The sequence below is a fragment of the Rhagoletis pomonella genome, unplaced genomic scaffold (genome assembly GCF_013731165.1).
Source record: "Rhagoletis pomonella isolate Grant_MI unplaced genomic scaffold, Rhpom_1.0 Rhpom_scaffold_00007, whole genome shotgun sequence".
Classification (NCBI taxonomy): Eukaryota; Metazoa; Arthropoda; class Insecta; order Diptera; family Tephritidae; genus Rhagoletis; species Rhagoletis pomonella.
This window is the reverse complement of record NW_023458561.1, coordinates 70580709-70592201: the sequence shown is the minus strand read 5'-3', so window position 1 is coordinate 70592201 and position 11493 is coordinate 70580709. Positions and strand designations below refer to the sequence as shown.

General features: G+C 34.1%; 1 protein-coding gene across 1 annotated transcript; it reads left to right on the top strand.

Annotated features, from left to right (window-relative positions):
• Positions 1–3844: 3844 nt before the first annotated feature.
• LOC118743491 (longitudinals lacking protein, isoforms J/P/Q/S/Z-like) lies at positions 3845–11493 on the top strand (the record flags this gene model as incomplete). The annotated part of the gene is given in 2 exon segments (XM_036476212.1): positions 3845–4268; positions 7977–11493. Coding segments are annotated over 2 exon segments (1767 nt in total). The 3' UTR covers positions 9563–11493.

Sequence of the window (11493 nt, the reverse complement as noted above, 5' to 3'; positions counted from 1 at the left end):
TCTAAAAACATTCCCTAATGCTTATTATTTAAAAGACAGTCCAACCCTTGGACATAACCAGACATTCCCAACAGATACATATGTATATCGTCCTTTAAAGTACGAAACCGCGAATCAACAAAAAGCAAAACCGCGTAAGTGAGGTTGCATAAATTATTTTCTTGAGTGAGTAAAAACACTAATATTTCAAAATGGTTCTCTTTTTTATAAAGCAATCGCATCGCATTTCTGGCTAGTATATTTTTGAGGACCAATGGATAAGGATTGAGCCAAGAGCTTCTGTCTGGCAGCAAATGTGAGTTACGCTGTTTTGCAGAAAGACGATACGTGGTTTTGTGCTTTAAACGACGATATGTACATACATATGTACATATTGCGCGTTTGTTGGAAGTGGATAAATCCAAATTTGTATTTTATTTGTTTCGAGTTAATCGCGTAGCTCTTCTTTTATGTACGGAATCTGTACATTTTATGTATAAATTCTCATCTAAGTACATTCATAATGAATAATATTTCTCTGGCCAAACAAATGAAAGTGTCTAATCTATTTCGACACACCTGAGTGGAAGATCGACCTATCTCGATCGAAAACATTTCAAGAACGCCATACTTCAGAATTCGATTCGAAGAATGCCTATTTCAGAATTTTATTTGTTAAACACCCTATCTATAGAATTAGGTTCAAAACGCCCTATCTCAGCTGAAAATCATATGTGAAAATGTGCTGAGATAGGACCTTTTTCAATCGGCAGCTGAGATAGGGCATTCTTCAAAAAAATTCTGAAAAAGTGCGCCCTTGAAAAATTTCTGAGCTAGGGCGTTTTCGAACTGGCTGCAGGGATTGGCCGATCTTCTACTTAGGTGTCGATTTTATACGTTTTGTTTATAAATTTAAAACTTAGCAGCCGCTTTTCTCGAATTACCAATTTTCCAGCAAATGTGCGAAATGTAAAAAATGTATGTACATACATATATATGTACTATATATGTACATACATGCAAATGTGCGTATGTAACTAGGATAAAAAGACATACATACATTTAAGGACAAAAACTCAGTGAAACGTTAATTTATTATTTAATACTTGACACGGAAAGGTAATTTGTTTGTGATAAGGGACGACGACATTCCATTAAAAATTGAATAAAATGTATGCATATATACAAAGCCAATCTCGGCTAGTTAAAATCAGTTTGGCCTATGTTTACTTAGGTTTCAATGCATTCAGTAATTTGTAGGATAAACACGCACATACACATAGGCATAGTTGTAGTTTTATAACAATTTACCTCAGTCATGTATAACCGCCAGTAAATACACAAGTACATACATACATACATACATATGTATAATGCACAAGACCGTTTAATAGTTTAGTAATACATATTATATTTTTTTTATCGTGCTTGACAGTTTATTTTAAATTAATTTAAATTAATTTTGATTTTTTTTTTTTCGAGAAGAGAACCGAAATTTTTATCATCGTCTTGAAAAAGATGCTCCGTAACAGGCCCTTCGAAACGATCTGATTTTATTTGTTCTTCCACCGTAAACTATGCATAGTTTTTATTAATGGATATGTCTGTTAGAAGCAGATCATACAGACAGGAATTATACAAATTTATACTCTATATAGATTTAACAAATTTGTACATATTTTTAACAAATTTATTAGTTAGACGCAGGTTTATCGGTTATTGTGAAGTCATATGTTTTATATGTTTTGATGAGTCATAAATAATAACTTATTCATAGAATTAAAAGCAATTTATGTATTGTATGTATGTACATATGCATGCATATTTATTTTCCCAACATTCTTCCTATACATACATATGTATGTATGTATATTGTACATACATTTATTTCATATCGTTAGCTTAATATAGAAAGGCCCTAACTCATTTTGCATTTCGATTCCAGATTTATACAAAATATATGTCAAATAGCTCACGATATACATACATACATATCTAATAGAAATTGAAAACAAATCTTAAACCAGCACTTAAATTTAAATTTTCAAACTGTGTTTTTGGCCTTTCTATATTAAGGTAACGATATGTATGTATATTTCTTAGTTAAATGTGCGTAGTAACTCTTTTTACACAAATAGAAAGAAAATTAGTTTATATTAATAAATAGCATTAAAATAAGAAAGAAATGATGAGCGAGAGACATGCATACATATATGTATGTATACATACATATGAAATATAACAACGAATATATGTATGTACATAGAACTCAGGTACTTAGTTGAAGCGATTCTTGAAATTAATTACATACATACTTTCAAAACTAATGTGTTTATCGTTGAAGTAGTAGACATTGTATATTATATACATATGTACACACACACACACATACATATGAACATATGCTTTGTGCCAGTGAGACAAATTGTTTTATTATAAATTCGGTGTTCGGACACCGGAATTGTTTTCCATGTGTGTTTTAATGTGTGTGTTTTTGTTATATTAAAAAGGTCAGAGATTTATGTAAGTCAGTGTCATTTTAGCAATTTTGGTTGATAGTGCTTTCAAGCAGAGCTTGATACTCGTACTATCATTAGGCTATTGGCAAGCACTTTTTTATTCGAACAGGAAAAACTAGTACATCCATGTACATATGTGTCGACATGTGGTCACAAAACATAACCTTATTCCGCATTTTAAATTATATAGATATAGTCATACACGATATTTTATAGGAATGTATGTATATTAATAACTTTGAGTTTAAGCGAAAGCAAACTTTTGCTAGAAAATATTTAAGTATAAATATAAAATTTAACAAATACATACCTCAGAAAAGGCATACTTCAAATGCACATACACGGACTTATAAGCGAGTCGAAGATAAAATGAAGGGTAATTATTATTTTTTTTTGTTTTTTTTTTTCCCAGCGAGACAAAGGATCGCTCTAAACAAAATTATGATAAACATAAAAAAATAACAAAATTATGAGTGATGGCACATATCAAACTCAAAAAATTATTATTTTTAAATCCGCGGTGTTTTGCTACAAATAATCGCGCGAACTGTTTTTTAACAAAAAATATTGTGCATATTTTTTTTTTTTTGAAATAGTGATTGGCTCTTTAAGATAAATTGGTGTCGGGATACTTGTGAACGAAGTAATGAAAACCAAGAGGACCTTAAACGTTAAAATTTTAAATTATCTTAACACAAATGAAAAAATTTATATTTTCCTTAACATAAACGCATTATTTACTTTTGTTAATATACATATATGTTTTTTATTTGGATTTTGCAAAGCAAATCATCGAAAATGACGTACGAAAAAAAGACAGATACAATATGCTTAGCCATAATGAAAATAATTAGATTTTAGGCAGAATAATTTTACGAAACTATGAAAAATACTCATAATGTTATACAATGTAATGAATTGCAATGCAAATTAGAATTCAGTGCGATCAATGAATGATAAGCGGTGAATCGAGCTTAAAATTTTAGGTAAAAAAAAAAATGCAACGAATCGGTTACACTGAATTTTAGTTTGTTCTTAGTTTATCTTATAAAGTAAAAAGATATTTTGTATAAATAAGTTCTTTAAATGGAAAATCCAGCAGAATGAAAATAAAAAATGTATTTCGTAAAAACAAAGATTGAATGAGTTTAAGTACTTTCATCGCAATTACATATGTACATAAGTCGGACGTTTGTCCTCATTTTTTTTTTTTGTTAGCAGACTCTTTTTACTTTTGTTTTACAGCATTTTTAGCAAAATTTGTTGACATGTACGTATTTTGTTGTAGTTTGTATTTTGAAAGTAAGTACATACATACATACATATGTATGTATACATAAATACATATGTATGTACATATGTATGTATATCCGTTTTTCTCTTTTTTGTTTTCTCTTAAGATTTTCTCTAAAAATTTTTGTTTTTCTTAATTTAAACGACTTTAATCTGAGTTTGCTTAAAAACTCTGCCTAAAGCGATTAAAAAAAAAAAAAAACAAACTCCACAATCATTTGGACACGTGATTATTGTTGTAATTCCTTTTACTAATACACTTAGCTGTTGTTGTACTTACAGACGGGGTGTTGCAGATGGCTTCCAAAAACGCAACAATGTCGACATGCCTGCCTGGTACTCCACTCACAGCGACGTCCACTGTCTACAGCTCTGATGCGCAAACTCAGTCCCAATGCGAGTCCCGTATCCGTGTCCGCGACTGGCTTATGCTCGCCGATCAGTCTATACTACAGAAGACAACAGATCCGCATCCAGGTATTTACACTTTAATATATTCTTCTAAGTTTCTGTTATTTATGAGATTCGGCTACGCGCGTTATTATTTACATACATACACTGCGGAGTATAACTGGAGATGCATTTACTTTTTCGAGTTTCCGGCAAGTTAAGGAAATTCAGGAAAAAATTTAGTAGCCGTTTTAACGGCCTTTGTTGACATTCATTAAATCAAGGGACAAAATCTATTTTTTCTTTTTAATCCGCGAATAAACGCTGCAATCAAAAACTTTTAACTTTTTCTAGTACATACATACATACATACATAACTGTAGACGAAAATTTACTGCTTCATCCTCAGTTATGCCTGTTTTCTGAATTGGCCCGAACTAGTTATTTTCAACGGCCTTTTTGAGAATCATGACTTTCCACGTATTTTATGCTCCATGGTACAATCTCTTGATTGATGAAGCCTGAACTGAACTGAAACGTAATCCTGGTGGAAAATACAGTATCTACTCTTTATCGTTGGTTATTACGTTCCATCGTCGGCCGCTGTGGTGTAGTTGTTAGCAGCGCGCTACCATTCCTCAGGGCCTGGGTTCGAGCCCAGGTTTATTTATTTAAATTAAATTTTAAAAATCTACGACATGTACATCGCATGTGGGAAGTTCATTTTTCCCTTCCGTTTCTTCGTTCGGTAAATAAACTAAATGGTTAAAACATTCAAAAAGTACACTACTTTGTCCAATCGCTGAATATTAATTGGGTAATTTCGATATTATCATCGCGAAATTTTAAACTTTATCCTGTTTCGATGTTATGATCCTTACCTACCGAGCGGAATTGTAAAATCAACTAAGGAAATTTGGTTTTTGATTGCAATTTATTATTCAAATGTTTTGCGTGAAAACTTCTCAAGTGGGCCACCTAAATTTGGAAGTCAAAATGTTTTCATTTATTCAGTTTACAACCATAAACAAAAATTATAATTTGAGTAATTTTGCAAAATTCTAAGTTTTACAAGAGTTATTGTTATTAACTTTTTTTTTACATGAATTCAGTAATTATTTATTTTCTACTGATTCATAGCGTGTATCAGCTGATTTTGACCGTCCGAAATTTTCATTCTTTACAAAATACATTTGAAACTTTGAGTTAATGCATGTACATAAAGGGCCGTTAAACAGGCATTATAATTTTTTTCCTAAAGTTCATTAACGGGCCGAAAATTTGAAAAAATAATTGCTTCTATAATTGTATATGCACTTACTCAGTGACGACTGAATGGCGATTTTTGTTAAATATTTGCAAGATTTTTAAAGTTAAAATTTGTTTTGTTATTTTTTCATAAAAATGTGGTTCATGCTTACACCAAAACCATATAAATCAAACTTATAATTCAGACATTATACAGAACTTATGCTAGAGTCACACATCGTAGTATGGTATCAATATTACGATCTATACCACACGTAATTAAATAAAATTCTAAAAAATCTAATTAAAAAACTCGAAAATTTAATGAAATTTATGTATGTTCTGTGTAAAGTTTGAAAATTTCTTTTATATGATTTTGTTTAAAGCATGAACCATATTTTTATGAAAAAATAACCACAAATTTTAGCTTTAAAAACCTTGCAAATATTTAACAAAAATCACCATGCATTCAACACTGCTCCCCACTGTATGTGCCCTGCAGTGAAAAGCCAAACCAGTTAATAAACAGTCGTAATAGATCAACTGGTAGAAACCTACTAGTTTATTGACTAGCCTTAGCTAGAGTGTCTGCTGCCAGTTTGCCAATTTCGAACCAATTTCTGTTGTGCGGCTAGCGAAATTTGTCAAAGCTGAAACGAAAACCTATTTAATAAATTGGTCTTCTTGCGATTATCGGCCGCACATTGCTTCTGGTTTTGAGATGGCAGGTTTGCGTCCGATTGGTGGCGATGAAGATTTTTAGAATTAAATCTACAATTTGTCCGTAACGGAAGCAAGCGTGAGGAGGTCTCCCCAATTCGTTAACGGAAGAAAGCCTAAACATATTTAACTTAATGCATCTAATAGCCTATTTCAACCAAAGGCTTAACTGCAGTTAAGAGCTCAGATACATAGGTACCAAGAATTTTAATATAGGTTTATTTTTTAATTTTTATTTTTTTTCCTTTCGTTTGCTTCTGCTGTTGTAATCTCCTTTTAACAATAGACATAAACTGCACAGTTAAGGCTTGGTGGAAATCAACTATAAGTTCTCAAAAGAAATATCAGTTATATTTGCATAAAGTATGTACATATGCATGTAGGTATTTTTTCAATGAACATGTAATTTTTAAGCAGTTAACCAAACCCACTTCAGTTCTCATAGAAAAAAATTTAAGAGTACCGTTCTTATAATGCTCGGATCTAAACCAAATTAGTATGGGACCCCCTCTGAGGTACCATTAAATTCTACAAAGACTTCAATAGTTGCTATCCTTTGAAGAGTGTCTTAGAGTAGTGTTCTTTGTGAAAAGATAGATGATATAGATATTTTTTATATTCGATAAATATCTCGCGAGAAAGCTGTTTCATTACTTCACCTGTTTATAATTTCACTATGGTGCAGGGTAATGAAATAACAAAACACTGACTTTGAGCTTGCCTTCCTGAGAAGCAAACTGGTAGTATCCTAGTCCATAACTAGTAGGTTTTACTGCAGGGTATGTATATTAACTCCACTCCATGCAATTTTTAATTTTTCTCCTACATTTTGCATACTGCATGCACTCATACATATACATAACTCAGTGGGAAAATTGAATGTTTGGTAATGTGTAAAGTAATGTATCGTCCTTATAGCCGAAGGGAAGTAAAGCGTGTAGGGCGTGTCGCTTTTTATACGTGAAACTATAAATAGAGAAAAGGAGAAGAAGGGCGTCAGAGCCACAGGTTTTGAATGAACCCTCGACGAACAAGTTGGTAGTCAAACACGCTACCATTCGGCTACAGCAGCTATTAAGTTAGCGTGCGAAAAATAGTACGCATTCAGCCTTATCGCCATTTTCATGTGAATTAATGGTTCCCATAATTTAACGGGTAAAATAAAAACAAATAGGGAAAAACGTAATTTTTTTTTTGCTTTTATGATTTTTGGGAACATTTGTTCGGATGGAATTCGCGATAATGCCGACTTAAAGTTGTTCTCAAACTTTTAGCTTTGCTTGTGGCTTCAAAACTGTTACGGCTTCAAATTTTCGGCTACACATTACCCGCTCGCTTCCATTGCTATGCATCTTTTCGTTCAAACGTAATCGTTAATCTTTTGGTGGTATGAAAATGTAATGCATTCCCTATTTTCCCACTGGGCACTGCCAAATGTAAGAATGTATGCTTCTACGCAAAATATTTATTATTTATATACGTACACCATTATTGATTAAATTCAACTTTTTATTATTAGTTTTTATCGTTGATTTTTTCTCTCTTTGCAGTTTTTATTTCGTTTGTTACAACGATACTAATTTTTCGCTTTTTTCGTTTTTAAACTTCCGATCTGATTGCATTTTTATTTGGCACCGTCACATCTCTCAAATGCGGTCCATATTCCTTTAGTTGTTCTATCGATTGAGCTAATCCATTTAACCTGACTCGAATAATATTGCATTCATACTAACCAAACTTATGTCTCCCTTTCTTTTTCACGCGGCATTTTGACATTGCTTTCAAACACACACAATAAACTAAATTTTCACCCAAACTAACCGTCAGACAAATCACTAACCACAGTCGCTAAAGCGGACACTAACACCGTAACATCTGTTGGAATGTGTAGCGAAAATGCCAGCACGCAATGCCAAATAGCAGCGTCCGCGGCGATAGCGCCAATGTTAGCAAGCAGCGCTGTTGTGGCACAATCAGCAGCAGTAGCAGCTGTAGCAGCATCGACATCTACTACATCGGCCCCGCAGCAACCGACCTTAATGCGCATTGGTAGTATAGGACGCACCACTATTGCGTGCGTAGCACCCGCCGTACGAGGTGATGATGGAGAAATGAATTTGCTAAACAATGGCAGTATGGGTGTGATATCGGCGGCTGCTCTGGCGGCTGCGGGAGTTGAGCTGGAATCTGTGGATGAGAGTATGACCGAGGTGCTGGTGAAAATAGAGAATTCGTCATCTTCAACTCAAGAAGAAGACGAAGACGTTGATGCGGAGCCTGAAGAGATTGGCGACGGCGACGGCGAAGGCGAAGAAGAGCAGCAAGAAAGCTCTGATGGAAAAGAACCAGATTTCAACTATGATCTCAAGTTGTCGAGCCCAATGTCTTGGGCTTTCGATACAGTGAAAATTGAAAATGAAGAAGAGTTCGAAGACATACTATCCGGTGGGCATGACACAACCAACACCGAGGATGAAGACGATTTGCTAACGACTGCAGCCGCAACAACGAAACAAGCTGCAGTCTGCTCGCCTAGTCAAATTACAATAACGTCAACGGAATCTTCTGCAATGCCTGCCACAAAGGAGGACGGATCGGCGTCTCGCCCAAGCAATGTACGTTTCACGGCCAGCCAACGTGCAACCTGCAAGAGGCGATCACTAGGCGAGAATAGGGAGTCAGATTTAGAATCAAAGCAGCAGCAGCAGCAGCAGCAACAGCAACAGCAGCAACAGCAACAGCAACAGCAGCAACAGCAACAGCAGCAGCAGCAACAACAGTTACTTTTAGAGCAACAACAACATCTCCAACACCTGCAACTGCGACCGACTCAGCAAACTTTGCAGTTCAAATTAGCTTCTATTCCCGCAACAATCACTTCAGTAACAACAACAACAACGACAACAGCATCAGCAACAAACCAAGATAACAGCAATGGCGTCAACGATCAGATTTGTACCGACAATGCAACCGGCGGTGGCGGAGTCGGAGGAATAGGCGGCGGGGCCGAGCCGAATGCAAAGCTGAACTCGAATGCAGGCAACACCGCCAAAGCAGCTGATTTCAAATCATCCGTTTCCGATGACAAACGATATCGCATTCTTGTACAGAATCAACGCATGAGAAAGGAATCGCTCGAGCACTCAGAAGATATGATTTACAATGCCGATATCGAAAAGCCATGGGTATGCCGCAACTGCAACCGTAATTACAAGTGGAAAAATAGTCTTAAATGCCATTTGAAAAATGAGTGCGGCCAACCGCCGCGCTACTTCTGCAGCAAACTCTGCGGATACGCCACAAATGTGCACAGTAACTTGAAACGTCACTTGAACACCAAATGTCGCGATCGCATAGACGAAGACCAAAAGATCAATACCACATACACGCTCGTTTTCCAACAAAACGAATAAGCTTCGATTGCGCACACGCACTGAAAACTTGTTTTTTTTTCTGTTTTTTTTTTTTTTAAATACATTAATCCGTCGTATATATATATGCGTCTAGAAGGATTGTGAATCATGGCCTAAAGGATTCAACATCCGTAGCTAATGCTTATAACAAATCCAAGAATTTCCTTTGGGCTCTCTTTATTTCCACATGCATACATACATATGTACACGCGCATATACATACATACGAATATAATTTATTGTCCAGTTTGGACCGATGCTAGTCAAAGTGAACGAACGGACCATATAAAATATGATTGTAAACGTTCATGCATAAATACATATATAGGGAGTGCATATGTATACATATTTATACCTGTTTTTTTTTATTATTCAATTACATAGTATTAGTATTGTTATTGCACTGTGTTGCCTTAGGGCCTCAACGAAATAATGCCCAAATGTCGGTATGGTCAAATCCCAAAAGAACTTTTCTCCACCTCATCATTTTTTATTTACAGTGGGTTAAAGTCTACACTTTTGGACCATAAATCATGTCTTCTGAGACCTACACATACATAAGTAGAATTTAATAAGCAATTTTTCGAGGAAAATTTTACTCATTAATTCCTGCCGTAATGGTTCCTTTTTACCCTTATTTTCGAAGGAGTTCCATGTAAGTTCATTAAAAATAGCAGTTATAACGTTTCCATTTTCCATAAAATTGTTAAGCAGAAAGTTTCAGGGTCTTTATCTAAATTATATCATGAAAATACTTTTTTTACTCTTGAACTCTTCCCAGTATTGGGGTTTTTACACTTTCATGAGGAAGTTCATTAAAAATTGTAGATGTATCCTTAACCATCAGATTTTTCTTTCTTCGGCGACTCCCACTTAAAATAATTAATACTTTTGGAGAGCATTTAACCCGCCAACTTTTACTAACTTTTACAAAAAATTGTGAAAAATACACACAAACGGTAGAAGTAAAAGTTAAAATAATATTTATTGCGCACTAAATTTTACTAAGTACAGGTTTTTGAAGATAATAATTATGTTTGAAATCTTTTGTCTTTGAACAAAAAAAAACTTGATTTACGCCCTGTTTTCTGAGATAGGGGGCATTTTCGAGACCTGCTGCCGAGATGGGTCAATCTTCAACCGTCGATGTGTAGGTTTCCGAAGACAAAACTTATGTTTGCGATCAGCTTATGCATAAAATCATATTAATTTGTGGCCAGAAAATGGATAGGCTTTAACCCTCGCAGCGACAACTACCGTTGCGCACTAATACGCAGAGGCCCTAAAGGAAAACTTTAAAATTGTTTCACAGTGTTAGTAATTCAATTGCGTAAATATTCGTATTTATATAAATTGAAATTGAAAAAATAGTAGCACGCATTTTTCGGTTATGGGAAAGTATTTCTAACAGTCTATGTATATGTACCGTTAATGCGAAGTATGACAACAAAAGTCATTAATGAAACCTTTTCTAGTCAAATAATGATTTGAAGTCGTAGAAAATTTAATTACAAATAGATATTTATTTTAGCGTACGGCATTAATATTGCAATTTATTTGTTGCTGCCATTTTAGTTTAATATTTATTTGATATCCATTAAAAAGAATGATTTTCGAAAAGTGATGTTTTTTTTTTTAGCGTAAAGGAATGTAGACTTACTTACATAATTATTACATATACATATACATATGTATGTATATTCATGAAAAATACATGACTGCATAAATGTGTATTTATTGTTCACTTATTTGTATGTATTTGAAATGCTAGTTCTTTGGTACTATATCGCTGACGACGCAGCGCACATGCATACGTAAATACATACATACATATATAGTTAAGCTTCTTTAAACAATAACTGGTATAGTTGCAATATTGTAAAAAAAAGGAAAACTTTGTAAATGCAATAACTCAATATTATTAAAAAAAA